At 38.3% G+C, this 19,699-nt stretch overlaps 1 protein-coding gene across 2 annotated transcripts in view; it reads right to left on the bottom strand.

The window, feature by feature from the left end:
- SMCHD1 (structural maintenance of chromosomes flexible hinge domain containing 1) overlaps nucleotides 1–18,151 on the bottom strand; it is a 148,007-nt gene extending 129,856 nt beyond the window's left edge. The window contains exons 1-5 of one of the 2 annotated variants that reach the window (XM_082698930.1): nucleotides 17,548–18,151; nucleotides 9,986–10,061; nucleotides 8,968–9,129; nucleotides 3,840–3,922; nucleotides 3,097–3,227 (exon numbers count right to left, since the gene is read on the bottom strand). In XM_082698930.1, coding sequence (XP_082555056.1) covers nucleotides 3,097–3,227; nucleotides 3,840–3,922; nucleotides 8,968–9,129; nucleotides 9,986–10,061; nucleotides 17,548–17,724 — 629 coding nt within the window. In that variant the 5' untranslated portion in view covers nucleotides 17,725–18,151. The remainder of the gene's footprint in view (nucleotides 1–3,096; nucleotides 3,228–3,839; nucleotides 3,923–8,967; nucleotides 9,130–9,985; nucleotides 10,062–17,547) is intronic. The other variant, XM_082698931.1, reaches the window with a different exon arrangement.
- Between the last annotated feature and the right edge of the window lie 1,548 nt (nucleotides 18,152–19,699).

Below are 19,699 nucleotides of genomic sequence, written 5' to 3'. Positions count from 1 at the left end.
ATTCTTATAAATTTTTTGTATTTACTTTTTTTCTCTCTACAACATAAATGACAGGCCAAGAGAGTCAGCTGTTTTATGCTTTTAGGCTGTCCTACTTTTCTTCCATAGCCTGCATCCTATGACACCCACCCTTGTATCCAGTAAAAAGTTAACTGGAAATAGTAAAGCAACTGATAATTTTTTCTACAGAAGTAGAAGCTAGAGGAGTGAGTAATCTGAAGTTAACAGAAATCAGAGTGAGTGGGTCAAGGGACTGATACTAAACTCAAAGATGGTATGAGTATATAATAGCTACAACAGTTGATGGTTTTACTAATACAATACCTAAAAACCTAGGACAAGAGCCAGCAACAGCAACCTTTTTATCAAAAATTAAACAAAAACTCCCTAGCATTTAAATTTAGAAGTTTATGTTGTTCTAAGACCTAGAGAAAAACCAGAGTCCATGTTCCTTGAATTCAGTTAAGATTTACTCTAAAGGTATAGATTCTACTTCCTTCTCTTCCACTTGATTTAAATAACATTTTCCTAATCTTTTTGCCAAATCTACCACCTGATATTTCTATTACATGCTAAATACTATCCTTGTGCTTTAAAAGACAGTGGTCTTCGCCATCTCTGTGAATATTTTACAAATCCTTGAAGTGGCATGTACTTGTGAATATAATGAAAAAGAATGGTTGTAGAAAGTCTGAGGCTGAAAATAAGAAAGTAGAAACTAAAATGATAGCTTATATAATTTATATTTACTGATTGTTTACTATAGGACAAGCTCTATCCTAAAGATTTTACACAACGCACTAACTCATTTGGTTCTCACAAAACCTTGTGAGGTTATTTTCCACATTTTACGGATAATTAAACTGAAACTTAAAGAACTAAAATACCTCGACCAATGCCCTACAACTATTAAGTTAGATTCAAACCAGGCCAAATGATTTCAGAGCCCTTCTTCATGCCTGTCACCATGACACTATAAGTCTTTACAAATTTGATAAAAATTCTGTGGTGCTACAATTTCAGGAAGAGAAATGTGCTAATTATATTAGTTTTTAACATTAAGTTAATAGTTAAATTTCGGTAATTCTCCTTGACATAACAAACAGCAAAACAGGACATGAAAAAATATTACTTAATAAGAATACCAACACATACTTCCCAAGTATTGTACCTGAAGTACAATACATAACTAAAAATAGAAAAAGCCCTGTGGGTCATACCTTACTAGAATTCAGTGAATATCCCAAAGACCTAAACCTTTATATCCCGAACAACTTCCAGTATATTTTGTTTCCCATATGGCATTCTCATTCAGGGTATTTTCTATGAACATATTCTGATATAAAACTCCTGACTAGGCAGCGCCTGGGTGGCTCCATGGGTTAAAGCCTCTGCCTTCGGCTCAGGTCATGATCCCAGGGTCCCAGGATCAAGCCCCACATTGGGCTCACTGCTAAGCAGGGAGCCTATTTCCCTTCCCCTCTCTCTGCCTGCCTCTCTGCCAACTCGTGATCTCTGTCAAATAAATAAATAAATAAACAAACAAACAAACTCCTGACTAGACTCTATTCTCTAACAGCGATGAACAGTTTATAAAGCAGAGCCCTGAAGGGCATGTGGGCGTCTCTGTCAGTTTAGTGCCTGACTCTTGATTTCAGCTCAGGTCATAGTCTCAGGGATATGGGCTCCAGCCATGTGTCAAGCTTTGCACTCAGTGTGGAGTCAGCTTGTCCCTCTCCCTCTGCAACTCTCCTTCACTCCCTCAAATGAATAAAATCTTTTATTTTTTTTTTTAATTTTTACTTATTTTTTTGAGAGAGAGAGCAAGAGCACAAGCAAGGAGAGGGGCAGAGGGAGAAGGAGACTCCCTGCTGAAGAAACCCAACACAAGCCTTGATCCCAGGACCCCAAGATCATGACCCGAGCTGAAGGCAGATGTCTGACTGAGCCACCCAGGTACCCCTCAAATAAATAAAATCTTAAAAAACAAAACAGAACAAAAGAAAGAAAAGAAAAGAAAAAGCAGAGCAACAATGAGCTCAAGAGAACAATCATTAAGCGTCTGCCTTCGGCTCGGGTCATGATTCTAGGGTCCTGGGACCAAGCCCCACATCGGGCTCCCTGCTCAGCGGAAAGCCTGTTTCTCCCTCTCCCACTCCCCCTACTTGTGTTTTCTCTCCCGCTGTGCCTCTCTGTCAAATAAATATATGAAAATCTTAAAAAAAAAAGAGAGAGAGAGAGAGAGAGAGAAAACCTGTGGTTCATTAGGTGCTTTGCAAGTGGCATCAGGTGATTGCTGAATTTTAGTTTAAAACCATCCTACTGGGCGCCTGGGTGGCTCAGTGGGTTAAGCCGCTGCCTTCGGCTCAGGTCATGATCTCGGGGTCCTGGGATCGAGTCCCGCATTGGGCTCTCTGCTCAGCAGGGAGCCTGCTTCCTCCTCTCTCTCTCTGCCTGCCCCTCTGCCTACTTGTAATCTCTCTGTCAAATAAATAAATAAATCTTTAAAAATAAATAAATAAATTAATTAATTAAATAAAACCATCCTACTGGGATGCCTGGGTGGCTCAGTTGGTTAAGCATCTGCCTCTGTCACAATCCCAGGGTCCTGGGATTGAGCCCTGCGTCAAACTCCCTGCTCGGCAGAAAGCCTGCTTCTCCCTCTGCCCCTCACCCCACTCGTGCGTGCGCGCGCGTTCTCTCTCTCTCTTTCTCTCTCTCTCAAATAAATAAAATCTTTTAAAAATAAGTAAATAAAACCATCCTACTGCTTTAGAGGCCACACAGCTCTCATCAAACTTTAGTAAGGAAATGGGAAAGTTCCAAAATACTTAAAACATCATCATAACTCCTAAATATTAGAAAATGCAAAAAGAATTCTTCAGTGGAAGGCACAATATTATGTAGTTTTGACTATTTCTAAGTCTCAAAAATAAAAACTTTATTATATAAATACTCTAAATATATATGCTTATAACATATACATTGATAATGTCAAAAGCTCTATATACCATGTATAACTAAAGAAACATTAGAGTTCTTATCCTTATTAAAATTCCCAGATACCCATCAAAAACGTGAATAAGGTTTTCTAACCTTTCAAAGTCACCTTGCCTTGTAAATTTTGATAACCTATACACGGCCCAGTTGTTAAGCTGTTTAGAGGTCATTCCTCTTCCATTATCTATCACTGCAACGGCAGGTTTTCCTTGTGTTTCATCAAAAAGCTATGAAATAAGTTCAAAAGACAGGAAAAGTCAAATCAATGTCAAAAATATAAAAAGTTATTTATTAAAGAATTAAATTGGCTCATTCATACACTGATGGTGGAAGTGTAAATGTATTATAAGTCACTAAAAGTTACTTATATAAATCAAAGGTCTTAGAATTCTTCATGTCCTTTAATCCAGAAATTCCATTTCTCAGAATTTAGCTTAAGGAACTAATCAGAAACGTCTAAAGACCTATAAAGATCTTCATGCCAGCACTGTTTACAACAACAAAAATGTAGAAAAAAATCTAAATCTTTAATAATAATAGACTACATAATTTATAATATAGCCCATAAATGAAACCATAGTAATGGAACATTATACTGCAGAATATTCATGATATGGCAAATGTCTACAATGTACTGTGTCAAAGTAGATCACAAAAAAAAAGTACACTGTGATCACATATACATGTATACCTATATGCATAGAAAAAGGGCACATAAAAATTTTAACAAGAGAAATCAGATAATTTCTACTTTTAGTTTATTTTCTAATGTACTACAAGTTCATTGTAGAAGTTTTTATAAAAGGAAGTTAAGTTTCTTTAAAGTATTATTTTCTTACCAATTTGATCTGTATTCTTCTAATACCAGTGTTTCTAGAAGTAGCAGACAATGAATTGTCAATTAATTCTGCAAGAGCAAAAGCTGGAAAAGAATGAGAAGACATTACTGCTTAACTTTTTCCTCTCAATTACTTCATTTAAAAGTTCAAAGTAGAAGAAACTCTGAAGTACCTTAAGCCATCACTTTTATTTTCCAAAGAGCTAGAATTAAAGTATTATCCTGATCCTAATGATATAATACACAATAAAGGCATCATCATCAATCACCACCAGCATTAAAAAGCAGTCATCAACCAGTACTTGTAAGGCACTATACGGCATGAGTCAGCCAGCCATGATTCCTGGCTTCAAGGAGTTTATAATCTAAAGACAGACATACAGACATAGGAGACAAACAAAAGACCATAACCATAAAATCAAATACTAGTTCATGGTATGTAATACATCATGCACAAGTCAAAAAGTAAACACATTCAGAAACAAGGCAGGGCAGGGGTTACAAATATAAAGCAATTATAAAAATGTCTATTAAGAACTAATTTAGATATAGAAATCTTATGATTAACAGCAACTTATCAAATGGCAGACTGTGTCTAACTGACACAGAACTGCTAATTATTTCCTACTACACAACCAGCTTGATATTCAACTTATCACTGGCTCAGTATTATTAACTAACATTCTTTTTTCTTCAATGTCATTACTCAAACTATTTCCTGCTTTTACTTCCCTAATTAAAAAGGAGAACACACCAAATTTATGTCTCTTACTACCAATGAAGTGCAATCCAACTAACACTGTAATTAATCCACAAAGTAGCACCCCAGCAAGCATTCTACACACTGAACACCTATGGGATGGCTATGTTTATAAACTAGAAAGAAGTTACCACAAATCAGATATAAGGATCTGGCCAATGGTATTAAGTCTAGAAAACAGAGAAGGAACACTGTAGAAATGGAAGGGAAAAAGAGGTAAGAGAAATTTGGGGGGAAGAAATTATTAGAATTTGATATCTGCTTACATATGAAAGTACAAAAAAAAAGGAAAAAGAAACAAAGATGGTTTTGAGTCTTTGATCAAACTGGATAAACAGTCATATTTCTCATAAAAGGAAAATTTAGAGAGGAGGAAAGAAAACTCTCCATTTTACATGCAATGTCCTACCACTCTATCAAAGCTCAATGAGTAGAGGTGTTCCATAGGGAGCAAGAATAGATACCAGGTTTTAGACAATAAAAACAGTCAAAGGTAAGGATTTCTGCTTTGCCAATAGAATAATTAAGACTTAAATCACCTCATTAGGAATAAAGTATAAAAAAAAGAGCAGCATGACTTGAAGAGATATCCACCATAGGTCAAGAATAACCAAAAGCAGCACTAAAGGCAAATGACACAAAAGCAGGGAAAGACCTAGGAATGTACTGTAAAATCACAGCAATCAAAGCAAGAGCTTAAAAAGGGAGATTTTCTGCTTGTTCATGTAATGACAGCAGGAATGAAAACTAGTACAACTAATCTGAAAGATAATATGTATCAAAAGTCTTAAAAATGAATGTACCTATTGACTCCATGATTATAAATTTAGAAATCTATCCCTAGAGAAACAATTAAAGATTCACTCAATATGCAAATATTTGAACACTTTTTCAGGCATTAATCTAGGAAGAGAATAAAACAGACAAGAGTCCCATTCTTCTGGAATTAACATTCTAGTTAGAAAGATGGAAAAATGATGAGAAAGATGGAAAATGAAATATAGTAATTAATTCCTTAGTATGTTATGCAGTTGTCTATGTGATAGAGAAAAGAATAAGCAGAAAAAAAGAGATCAGATAATAGTAAAGTCACAGAAGGAACATAGTTGTAATCTTAAATAGGGTGATCAAGGGAGCCTGGGTGGCTCAGTGGGTTAAGCCGCTGCCTTCGGCTCAGGTCATGATCCCAGGGTCCTGGGATCAGAGTCCCGCATCGGGCTCTCTGCTCAGCAGGGAGCCTGCTTCCTCCTCTCTCTCTCTCTCTGCCTGCCTCTCTGCCTGCTTGTGATCTCTCTCTGTCAAATAAATAAATAAAATCTTAAAAAAAAAAAATAGGGTGATCAAGGTTAATTTTTGTTGAGAAGGTAATAGGTAAATAAAAATTTGAAAGAGGTGAGGGAATGAGGCAGGGGCTATCTGGGCAAAGAGGCAGAGGGCCCTAAGCTGAGTACACAGCTGGTACTAGAGTGAAAAAACAAAAAGGAAGAGTTACAGAAACAAAGGCTGATAGCAAAGCAGAGCTACAAAGGTCATACAGATAATTATAAAGACTGTGGCTTTTATTCTCAGTGAAACAGGAGTTTCAGCAGAAGAGTAAACATCTGTTTTCTCTTGTGTTTTCAGCAGAAGTGTTTTCAACAGAAGAGTAAACATCTGACTTCTCAAACCTTATGTGGACAGGCATGAAAGGAGAGATGAATTAAGAGTCTACTACAGAATTTAGGTGGTAATTCCTCAAGATCAGGTTTTAGAAACAGAAATGGTAATAAATGGTCAATTCTATATAAATACTGAAGATAATGCCATAGTGGCAATCCAATTTTCTTATAGACTGGAAGAAAGGAATGAGACAAAGAAGAATCAATTGATTTTTGGCCTAAGCAACGAAAAAACAGAGTGATAAACAATTTGAATGGGAAAATTATGTGTAGTTAGGATTCAGTGAACAGATCAGGGTTCCCATCTTAAGATATGCTAGTGGAGATATCACATGAGCAGCTGCACAGATAGAATTGGAATTCAAGAGGTAAGTCTGGCATTATTTTCAGTATTTGACTAAAAATTACCATTTCTGGGGCACCTGGATGACTCAGTTAAGTATCTGATTCTTGACTTTGGCTGATTGCTCATGAGCTAAGCCTCATGTCTGGCTCCATGATCAGCGTGGAGCTTGCTTGAGATTCTCTCTCTCCCCTTCCCTCTGCCCCTTATCCCACTCACACACACACTCTCTCTCTAAATGGATAAATAAAATCTTAAAAAAAAAAAAATTACCATTTCTACCACCTCCATTGAGGAGTCACTGCCATAACACTGGTATTTAGAACCATGTAATTGGACAAGATCACTAAGGAAGTAAAGAGAAGAAAAGGGACCAAGGACTAAGCTGTGAGGCACTTCAATATAAAGAAGGTTGAGAAGAGTGGGAGGGTATGTGCTTTGGTGAGTGCTGTGAAGTGTGTAAACCTGGTGATTCACAGACCTGTACCCCTGGGGATAAAAATATATGTTTATAAAAAATAAAAATAAAATAAAAGAAGGTTGAGAAGAGAGGTCAATTTTATCTCAATTAAAAGAAAAAGATAAGAGGGCGCCTGGGTGGCTCAGTGGGTTAAGCCTCTGCCTTCAGCTCAGGTCATGATCCCAGGATCCTGGGATCGAGCCCTGCATCAGGTTCTCTGCTTAGCAGGGAGCCTGCTTCCTCCTCTCTCTCTCTGCCTGCCTCTCTGCCTACTTGTGATCTCTGTCTGTCAAATAAATAAATAAAATCTTTAAAAAAAGAAAAAAAAAAATGAAAAAGATGGGAAGAGAATAAAGAAGGCAGCCAGTGAGACAAAAATAGAAGTATGATTTCTCAAAAGCCAACTGAAGATTATTTTATCAAGGAAGAAAAGTGATAAACTGTAAATACCTTGACTAAAATGGGAACTGAAAGCTGATCACTGGATTTAGCCATGGGTGACCCTCAAAGAGTATAAGAGAATGAATAAGAAAGAATGGGAAGAGACGCACCACTGCTGATAGTAAATACAGTCAACTCTTTTGAGGAGTTCTATAAACAGGAGCAAAAACTGGGCAGTTGCTGGTGAAAGAATATGTTTTTAAGATGGGAGAAATAAGATGGGAGCTTCCTTATATATAAGGAACAATATCAGAGGTAATAAGTAGCCTGGTTAGGAGTTCAAGCTCTGTAATTCTTCTGCTAGGGTCCAAATTCTGGCTCCAACACTTACTATCAGGATGGCCTTTGTTAAGCTACCTAAAATCTCTTAACCTCAAGTTTCTTCAGTGAAGTAGGGTCATTATGTAACATTAGTTACCATATAGGACTAAAAATCAAATAAGATGATGTTCATAAAGAACTTGGCATGCTGCCTGGCACAGCAGCAGACAGTAATTACTACTAGTACTTAGGGTGAGGATGTGTACAATGACTTAGAATATTCAGTCATGTGTAACAATAAAAAAAGACTGAAAACAACCTAAATGTCTAAAAGAACACTTCTGGAAGAAATATGTTATATAAATACTACATAAACACTAAAAACAAATACACATTGACATATATATTGAAGATGTTCATTATATTTTAAACAAAAAAGTAGGTTAAAGGAGTATGTTCCATATAAAACCACTAAAAAAGAAAAAAATACAGAAAAAGGCCTGAAATGATAAACACCAAAGTATAAGTGGTAGCTCTATCTGGATGGTAGAGATAAGATGTTCTTTATGTTCTTTCTGCTCATCTATGTCTTCTATTTCCTACAAACTATAATACATACACAAGAAAAAATATTTTTAATATGAAAGTTTATAATGAACATCATAAGCAGTAGTAAACACTTTGGCAGGGTCCAGACAGAAAAGACTCTCTAAAGCAACTGATTTGTAAAGATCACTAGCAAACTGTCCAAAGGTAGGATAAACACTTGTGAGAAATAAGGTGTAAAGAAATAATAAAGAAATGGAGACCAGAACACAAGCCACTTACTTGTGTAATTCAACTACACAAATTTGCAAGGTAAAAAAAAAATTCTCAATTGGGAGACATCCACAGGAAGCCAGGAAGAATAAATCAAGAGTACACAGAAGATGGAAAGATAGGTTGGTACATTTCTTTGAGTTAAAATGGAATGAATCATTATAGAAGATTAGTTTTAAAGGAGAGGTATCTTTACTCTAAAGATGACTTTAATAGAAAAGAAATACTGATTGATGAAGAGGCTAAAGTAAGGAAGTTCACAATGACTGGTCATAATCTTCTAATTAAAGTAGAAAGAACTTTTTTAAACAGTGAAGGAATGTGACATGTGGTCAAGAAATAAAAGAGTAACAGTTTGTCAAAAATTAGTATAAATGTAATACTTACGCAAAGGATTTTGTCCTTCACTTGCATAATATTCATACATGCCACTTTTAACCAGTGTGTCATAGTGAGGTAGGAAGTCAATTCGTTCTTTTGTAGCTGTTAGTAGTAACTGATTAACTGACTGTAGCAGGTATAGAGTGACTCCATCTTTAACAGTGTCATCTGTAATTAAGAAGTAATATCTTAAGTACTACATAGCACCAGAAATACAACTGATTTGTAATTCTGAATATGCAAATGGTATCTATAAGATATCTTTAAAGATAGTACCAGCAAACAATGGATCTATCTATAAATTCAGCTGTTTTATTAAGGATAGTACAGTACAATAGGCCCAAATACTTCCACTCATCTGAAACACTCAATTCTTAATACGTTAAACTATCACAGGAAATCAGATGATGAACTGCATTAGAGAAGCATTAACATGAATGGAGAAGTAGGATTAAACTTAAAAGAAATCATATGTGAAAACGTGGCAGGTCCCAAAATCTAATTAGATAAAAAAAATACAATGGAAGAATCCAAGTTTGTGAGAATTAATTTCTTGAGGGCCCATGTAAAAAAATGTGGCCAGGTATTGCACAACATCTCACCATCTGCAGCCATAACTGATAACTATATTTCTATAATCTTGTTTTAAAAATATGACCTCAGGGCGCCTGGGTTGCTGAGTCGTTTAAGCATCTGACTCTTGATTTCAGCTCAAATCATGATCTCAGGGTGGTGAGGTAGACCTCAGGCTCCATGCTCTAGCTGCTCTCTCCACCTCCACCCCTCCCCCCCACTCAAACACATGTGCTCTCTAAAATAAATAAATAAATAAATCTTTAAAAAAAGAAGAAAAAAAAAGACCTCTGCATAAACTGCGCATATATAGTCAGTTTCCTCCTCCATTCAAAGAAAATAACCAAAATTATCAATAGTTTTAGTTACTTATCTGTGTAATGAAATACTTATTGCCCTATGATGTACTAGAACATATTAAATATAAAGGCATCAATTAAGCACTGCTTACCAAAATTATCACAGGTAATTTCTTTCCTACTTGTTGTTGTAATAACAAATTTCTCTTCGGGTGAAATGCCAAGTGTCTATCCAAAATAAGAGGGATAAAATCAATTATTACACAAAGGAAATAAATATGCCATTCAAGTTTATAAGATGAAAATATTGAAAGTATATCATAATCTTGTAACAATTACTGTTTACATAAAAAAATCTAAGTTGCAACACTTCAAAACTGAAATTTTACAACTAATCAAAAACTGAGAATTAGAAAAATGAGTTAACATTTTCATGAAAATTTTATATATCTTTAAAATTAGAAGATATACACTCTTTCTAAAATTAAACAACAATGTACAGTTAAGTGAAAAGACCAACTTCTACTTCAGGTAATGATAGACTAATCTTAGAACAGTCTTACCACCAAAGACAACTAAAGAAATCTAGACTAATAATACATAAATCTTCAATAGCTATATTAAACCCTATTGGTTCCTACTGAAACTAATTAAGGCACCAACTCCTAACTCTAAAAACTAATTGAAGGGAAAGAACAAAGCATTTACCTTGCTTTTTTGTACCAACTATAGTTACAGGTAACCAAATGGCTGTTCTTGGTAAGGTTAAGCTGTTCTTTAGAGAACTGCAGCTAATAAATATAAGAGGAATGGCAATCAGAATATCACCATCACTAGATGAACCAGCAGCTCAAATTTTATTATGAAGGAATCCAGCTGAACTATCTGAATCCCACTAATATTATCTTAGCATTGTTAAGGGGGAGAAATATCCATTTATTACATGCTTCTCAATATAACAGAACATAAAGCACCAGCACCACCTCTAAGTATTCTTTTCCTCCATACCTCAAAGAAGTTGAACCTAAACTTTGTTTATAAACTTTTAAAAATAACTTGTTTACAGGATATATGGAGATAAAATAAGTTACACCATAAAGGAGCAGAGACAAATCCAGAATGTGCACTATTAAAGAAAAACCTACTTGATTTCTTCAACAAGCCAATGTCAGGAAAAATAAGGAGACTGGGGAAAGAGGGTCTTGCTCAAATGCTCTAAATTTTAAAAGAATTAAGATACATAAAAAAACCAGATTCAACATTTGAGGACCCAGTTGGAATCGGATTTAAATAAACTATTAAAAAAGACATTTTCAAATAGGTATCTGAATATGGATTAAACTATTAGAATTTTGATGGTATGATCACAGAAATGCATGTGAAAGAGATAGGAGCAAAGTGAACCAGGAACTGGAATATGCTACAAAAGACAAAGATGATGCTTGTGTGGTAAATACTTGGTAACTGTTGAATCTGGATGATGAGTTAATGTGGGTTCATTATACTATTATCTCTATAGATGTCTGAAGATTTCTGTAAGAAAAAATTTGTAATGTAAAATATACTATAATAAATTAGTGGAAGAGAACAGTGGACCCTGAAACAGGTGTGTGTGTGTGTGTGTGTGTGTGTGTGTGTGCGCGCACACACACACACACACACACACACAGATGATCTTGGCAGACAAGGGGTGACATTATAAATTAGTGGGAAAAGAATAATTTCAATGAATGATAATAAAACAGCTAATTAACTGCATAAAAGTGGTAAAATAAAATCCCCATCTCAACATACACAAAAAGAAAGTCCAAGAAAATTAAAGACACTGCATATTAACCCAAATTTTAGAGGAAAACATAAGGGAATAATTTTGAGTAGAGAGAAGGATCTCTGAAAATATATAAAAAGTGCAAGCCATAAAGGAAAAAACTAGAAAATATGAAAAGATGCTCATCTTCACTAGTTATTAGAGAAATTAAAATAACTTATCATTCCCATGAGACTGGCAAAAATTTTATGTCCTGATAATATAAAGTATAGGCCTCCATATAGGGAAACCTTATCCACTGCTGAGAAGACCGAAAATCAGTACAACTGTATTGAAGAGCAATCTGGTATCCTTTACTAATACTGAAGATAATCATCTCCCATGCAATTCCATCCTACAGAAATGAAGCTATGCATATAAACTGATGGGGAATAAAATTGTACTTGTTTAACAAACTGTTTTTACAGAACTTCATTAGGGTTTTGTGCACTGAGTCTTTATTCCTTAGCTAGTACTACTTTATTTCTACAGTGTCCCACTTGTTAGTTCAGGTGCTTATGCATCCTGTAAAACAAAATTTGTTCTTACAGTTACTGAAAAAACTATGTGCCCAGCTGAATTTTTAAGATCTATGTAAATCTGAAAATTAAATATTTATATCTAATTATTCCATATGCTCTTCTCCATTAATCTATTATTCAATTAAGATACTAAGTTATCGGGTGCCTGGGTGGCTCAGTGGGTTAAGCCTCTGTCTTCGGCTCAGGTCATGGTCTCACGGTCCTGGGATTGAGCCCCACATCGGGCTCTTTGCTCAGCAGGGAGCCTGCTTCCTCCTCTCTCTCTCTCTGCCTACTTGTGATCTCTGTCAAATAAATAAATAAAATCTTAAAAAAAACTAAGTTATCTTTTTTCTTTACTCGTAATTCTATATACAAATTATTTCTTCAATAATTTTTCCAAATATTTAGAAGCATTGATATTGACATATAAATTAAATATTTCTAATTATGTTTTTGTTCAAGATGGCATACCCTTTTCTCTCTGTATTTTTAGCCTAATTCTACCTTATCAGGCATAAACTAAAGACTTTCATGTGTTCATGTTAACCTGGTCTTGAATACAGATATACCTCCTCTGCCTTTCCCTACACAAAACCAGGATAACGTTCTATCTGGGCAAGTGTCTTGATTATGTTTTTTCCATTTTTATATGAACACTTTGGTCCCATCTTTTTCTGGGTTAATTGGTAATGAAGATGGAAGTGCCTTTAATGGGTAATAAAAATTACCTACCTTCCATCTCTATAGGTCAGCCTCAAACTACTCGCTGCCCAACTTCTCTCAAAAGCCAATTTTAAGCAAGATCTATAAAGGGCTAACTAAATTATAGTCCATAAAATCTTCAGATACTTTAAAGTTCATCCATGGGTTAAGTCAGACTATATACTTCAATGCAATGCTCTGAAACTCTGCAAATTAGCCTTCAATGATTTGTCCTTTGACATTATATCCAATGGTTTTTTCCCTGAATCACTCACAGACAAGGAACACCCATACTGCACTTGAGTGAGAAATCTCTAAAAAAAAATTTGAGTGGTTACTGGCTAACACAGCTTGCACTACCCAAAGTAACACAAATATCCTACCTTGCATTAAAGGAAATAAGCAGCAGACTTTGCTATCTTTAGGGATGTTGTCCATTCTACCAGGATTATAAGGAATCTAGGGAGAAATTTTTCTCAAGTCAAAGATTTGCTTCACTAGCACTTGGAATGTTTTTATTCTATAGACACTGTAGTTTTTCTATAAATTATCTGTCCTTTGTTTTGACCTCTAAGAAACTCAAAGCTGATTTCATGACTCAGCAATGGTGTAAGATATTTGTAAGGTATTATCAAAGTTTGTTAACTCTCCTCAGGTTACTATTTTATTCCTTCCTATATCTACTTTTATATTTCTTCCTTTTCTGGATTTTTTTCAAGATTTTATTTTTAAGTAATTTCCACATCCAACATGGGGCTCAAACCCACAACCCCAAAATAAAGAGTCACATGCTCTTGAACCAGCCAAGTGCTCCTCTTCTTCTGGAATTTTTAATATATGTGCCCTATGTACAAGTTCTTTTTAAAGGAAGAGAGTGATTCATGTAACTAAACAGCTATAAACCAACTATTAGGTAAGGGTCCTGCCCTCAAGGACCATACAGAATTTTTTTTTTTGGGGGGGTACAATGATATAAGTGCCATGGTAGGGTCACAGGGTATAGTGAAACCATACAAAGGGAAAAGTAGGCATTTCCTTAAATATGGAGATAGAGGGGAACGTTTACATACTTCCCTTAATGTCTCGATATATCTTAAGAACTAGGCAAATGAATCATCCTCTAATCTTTGAGTCTGCAAGGCCACAAGGGTTCAAGTGAGTCAAAAGTTGCTTATCACAGGTCTAAGGGATTCTTCCAGATCTATTCCTTCCTCCCTTTTTCCCCCTTTTTTACTCTTTCTTCTTTCTTCCTCTTGATTGCTCCCTTCTTCCACAAGGTAAGCATTCCCCAAATAAGTTTAGGATCCATAATACTTTCTAGCGTTACAAACACTTACTGGTTTAAGTTCTAATGAAAAACTTTAATTTAGTGCACTATTTTACCTCCCCCCTCACACACACACAAGGAAAATGAAGGCTTTAGTAAATAGTGTGGGCATTGTGGAGGTTTTTTTTAATAAAAATAACAAGAATCAGAATCAAACAGACATCCACTCTAATCCCAATTTCACTCCTTAGTATGTGTATAACCTTGGACTTAATTGAATAATTTAATTCAATTGTTCATGTAGGTAATGGAAACAATGTTAGTATAGGATTAGGTTATATAATGCAATGATGCTTTAAAAAGTAAATTCTCTGAAAAAAGTTAGCCTTCCATTTTTTTTTCTTACTAGTTCTTCCCTCTCACTTCTAGTCAAATTTAACCTTTGTCTCTTCCAGCAGGAAGATGTGGGAAGAAGGAAAAAAGAATTAGTCAAAAGAAATAGTCTCCTTGGTTTTCAAATTAAAATACTGAAGGTGGAGCCTGAGTGGCTCAGTGGGTTAAGTCTCTGCCTTCCACTCAGGTCATGATCTCAGGGTCTTGGGATCAAGCCCCGCATCGGCTTCTCTGCTTGGCGGTGAGCTTGCTTCCCCCCTCTCTCTCTGTCTGCCTCTCTACCTACTTGTGATCTCTGTCTGTCAAATAATTAAATAAAATCTTTTTAAAAAATGAAATAAAATACTGAAGGACTGGGACACCTGGATAGCTCAGTCAGTTAAGCATCCGATTTTCAGCTCAGGTTGTGATCTGGGGGCCCTGGGATTGAGGCCACCTACAGTTCCCTATAAAGCGAGGAGTCTGCTTCTCCCTTTCCCACTCCTCTAGGCTCATTCACGCACTCTTGTTCTCTCTCAATAAATAAATAAAATATTTAAAAATATATATTTAGGGTGGCTCAGTGGGTTAAAGCCTCTGCCTTCAGCTCAGATCATGATCTCAGGGTCCTGGGATCGAGCCCCGCATCGGGCTCTCTGCTCGGCAGGGAGCCTGCTTCATCCTCTCTCTCTGCCTGCCTCTCTGCCTACTTGTGATCTGTCTCTGCCAAAGAAATAAACAAAATCTTTAAAAAATATATATATACATATATATATTTTTTTAAAAGAGTGGAATAAATATATATGTTCCCTATTACAACTTAATTTGAGGCAAAGAGGCATAACAAAGAATATGGGTTCTGGGTTTGAATCCTAATTTGAGACTGTACTATCTGTTTGACTTAAGTGAGTCACCCACCTTTAAAAGTGACTTTCCACTTCTGTAGTAATACTTCCCCCATCTAACAGTTAGTGAGAATTCTCATAGGACAGAATTTATTTCTAGATGGAAAGTAAATCAGCACAACCTTTTTGAAAACCAACCTGAAAATACCTATCAAGAGCTTTAAAAATATTCCTGACCTTGGAGGAAACTTCCAAGAGCCTAAACTAAAGAAAAATAAAAGACATAAAAGACTATTATTCAAAGATGTTTATCATGGCATTACTTAAAATTGGAAGTAATGTAAATGTCGACAAAAAGAAGGGATTTGGTTATATAAACGGTAGTACTAAACAAACCATTTCAAACTTTGATTAGGAAGACTTGCCTTAAAAGAGAAAAATACTAACAATATTAAATGAAAAAATAGCTATAAAAATTGGGGTAAGAAAACAAAGAAATATCCCCAACTGCTACCAGTAGTTGTAAACTTTACAGGGACAAAAAGTTTAATTTTGCCCCTCTGGTTCCATATTTCCTTTAATTTGCAGATCTTTTTAACAACAAAATTAATAAACATAAAGAGTTTCTTTTTGGTATGGTTTTGAATAGATAACATTCATCAAAAAAGATGAGCACTCGGGGCGCCTGGGTGGCTCAGAGGGTTAAGCAGCTGCCTTCCGCTCAGGTCATGATCTCAGGGTCCTGGGATCCAGCCCCGCATCAGGCTCTCTGCTCAGCAGGGAGCCTGCTTCCCTCTCTCTCTCTCTCTGCCTGCCTCTCCATCTACTTGTGATTTCTCTATGTCAAATAAATAAATAAAATCTTTAAAAAAAAAAAAAAAAAGACGAGCACTCATTCATTTGGTTTTCATATTTACATGGGAATCTTCTATCACCAGGCACAGAATGAATTCAGTCTTTATACATTTTTCTCTTCACTCATTCATTCTAATTTCGACATTTGCCGTGTATCAGGCATGGTTCTAGACACTGGGAATACAGTTGTGAACAAACCAAGGTCCTACCTCTCAAGTCCCTTTTATTCTGTGGGTCTTGATTTCAATTATTTCAGCAACTACAGAGTTATGTGTCTAGAACAGTACTAAATCATCAGTCTAATCAATTTAAAACAATGCTTCTCACAAAGTTCTCTTTCCTGGGAAACTAAGTGTTCTCTGTAGCTTAAAAAGAACTTCATGTGGTTAAGGCTGTAGAGAACTACATTCCTCCTTTAAAGCTCAGGCACCTCCTCCACCTCCTACCTATAAAATTCTTCACAGTTTAAAGTAGCTTTTCCTACGTAGTCATTAATTTTTAAAGCGAACTAATACATATATCGTGATACATATATCACGAATATATACATATATACACATATATATTCATTCACACACACACACATATATATATCACCCATACATGTACACATACACACTCAGGCATACACACCCTTTGGTGTTCCACAACTGCCCACAAGCACCTTTCAAATTAGTTCTAAAACTCTCAAGGGCCAGGGTTCAGAAACCAGAAGGGCAGCTTCCACCTGCGAAGCTAACTGGGACAAGTGTTTTCACTACGGAGGGACCCTGTCAGGGCGGGCCCATAAACCTCCTTGACAGGACGACAGGAGAAATTATGGTATCACTGAATGCACCTGAGGTCAGCCGACTCAGGAATTTCAGAACTCTGAACCATCGCCACACTCCTAGCAAAGGCATCAGGTTCTAACTCTGCGCTCGTATTTTTTTTTTTTTTTTTTTTTTTTTTTTAAGTTCCAAACGAAGAGACACAAGCGCCTATCCCTACTGGAAGATAAGTTTAGAGTACTAAGGCCTTAGAGTACTAAGGTCGCCACGGGCCAATTAAACCCGACGTAAGAAATCCCGGGCAGCGAGAAGCACCCCCACCCCGACCCCGTAAAAGGGCAGGGGGAGGCCTACGGAGATGCTGGCTCTGCACTCCCAGGCCGGGGCTGGGACCGGCCCAAGGCTTCCAGCCGCCGGGCTACAGGCATGGCGGGCACACGGGAGAGAGAACCCAAGACCGCAGAACTAGGACCAGGTGACAGGTTTATTGCCCTTGGTGAGCAACTTGAGTGTCTCGTCACCCTCCCAACCCAAACTCTACCCGCGCATCCCTCTTTGGCCCCTTCGCGTACCTGACACACAGAGGCGCGGAACCTTGCGTAGTCCGAGCGCTCCTCGACCTGCAGCACCCGGTCCCCGAGCTCGGACTCTTTATCGCGCCGGTCAAACAAGTACACCGTCCTGCAGCCGTCGCCTCCGCCGTCCTCTCCGGTCCCCACCGAAGGCCCGCCGCCGCCCGCCGCTGCCATATTGGGGGAGAGGAGAAAAAACAGCAGCGCCGGCGTCCGCCGCGGCCGCGCTCAGGGCCGAGGTGCAGACTCCGCGCGGCGCTCTCAGCTCCAGCCCCCGGGGCGGTGCGAGGCCTCTAGCCCGGCGCGCTGCAGCTCCTCCCTCAGCGGCGGAGGCGGCGGCCGAGCAGCGAGCGGCAGGCGCGAGGATCACCCGGGAACCGATTCAAACGAGCTCCTGCTCGTTCACACGTCACTTCCGCGGCCCGTCGCTCCGGGGCAGAAGGGGGCGCGCAGCACGCTCTCCGTAGGGCCGGGACCCGCGCCCGCCGCCTTCCACGCGAAGCTCGCAGCTCGAATCCGGACCACGGCCGCCACCGGGAACTGTGGCGCAGAAGGAAGAAGAGCCGGCCGCGGCGCTGAGAAGGCGGGGCGAATCCGGCAGGCCGCGCGGGAGGGGCGGGGCTTCAGCGCCCGCCGCCGACGGCCCGCCCCTTTCGTCCCCGAGAAGTTGCGAGGGAAGCGCGGTTGCTTTTGGGCGCCTGCGCTCTTGGGGGGAGACCCAAAGCCTAGGAAGGAGGGCTAGTACCAAGACCGACAGCGGGGGACTTCGGAGTGGTTGTTTTGTGCCGGCCGAGAGAGGGTCCCTCCCGGTACCTAACAGCCTCAACCTCACCCCCGACCGAATCTGCCTGGCCTCGAGCTCCCGGCGCCGCCGCGGTGCTGACCAGGGCAGGGATGCTGCCCTTGCCCCGGGGTCGCGGGAACGCCGCGGCGGGAAGCGTCAGGCCGGCGGGCCTTTGGGTGGAATTTCCTCCGTACCGAGCACATGTGTTTCCACGAGGAGAAAACAGACGCCCAGACACCCTGCGCCGCCTCTCCCACCTCATTTGCTAGTGATTTTATGTGGGCTCCAATGTGGGCCACTAGACAAAAAGCTTGTCCCAGAGAACGACCGAACCGAGATTCTGTGACGTCACTGCGGCCTCCCTCAGGGCGCCTCCGAGGGTCCTGAAGTGTCTCCGTGTCTTAACACTTCCCGCTGCACTGACCTTACCTCCACCGCTCTTGTCATGCTGCTAAAAATTGGGAATTAGAAGCTTAAATTGGGATTAGAAGATTAAATTAGATGATTTTAACAAAATGCTTGAAATACAGTGCTCTTTTGGTAAAAGCCTTTATTGCGTTTCATTAAATATCTTGACCATGGGCGTATAGTGCCCTAACTCAACAAATAAAATTGTCATTGTTGGGAGGACTCATTTAGTCATTTACTTAACATTTCTTAAAAATATCTAGTGAATATTTTGTACTGGAGAATGACATGTAAATTCGCTAAGACCAAGGTAGCGAACTGAGGGGCTTTTCGATTCTCCAAAAGTTTGGGTAATTTTTTAGTACATTTTCTGTTTTACTAGGTTTGAAAAGATCTTCTTGGTTAACTGTATAGACAGATTCTTATTATTGGTGTATGTTAGAAACTTAGATTTGCTTGTCCATATAAAGATGGTCCAGAACCTTGGGGGAGAGGAGTGGCTTGACATGTATGATGTTCAAGGTAGAATACAGTAGGAACAAGAATGTGAAGGCATGTATGTCTGAGGAACATAATTGGGGCTGGGAGTGGGGAAAATGGAGCAGTAAGTGGTAAAGGATAAAACTGACAAGAGTCAAGTTGTAGCCAAATGCCATTCATGTTCCTGAAGGGAGAAGAAGCCAAAGGCAAAGTAACCTCCAGCTCTTAATGGGATTGCTTTGATGTCTCATGTTTTACCGCTCAAATTCGTGTGACCTTTTCCTTCTATCCCATTATGTAATAGTCTTTGATTTAAATGGCTCAAGAAAAGTACAAATTGGATAAAATTCTTAGTTAATGGCTAAAATGAATTGCCTTACTATTTCATCAAATTGAGAGTAGGTCCAGTTCATCATCAGGGCAATTTCTCATTCCTCTGTACAGTAATTCCAAATTGTGGATAGGTGGATATGAACAAAA

Source organism: Mustela nivalis (genome assembly GCF_964662115.1).
Source record: "Mustela nivalis genome assembly, chromosome: 14".
In the NCBI taxonomy this organism is placed as follows: Eukaryota; Metazoa; Chordata; class Mammalia; order Carnivora; family Mustelidae; genus Mustela; species Mustela nivalis.
Note: the sequence above shows the minus strand (reverse complement) of the source record. Positions and strands in the feature narration are given on the sequence as shown.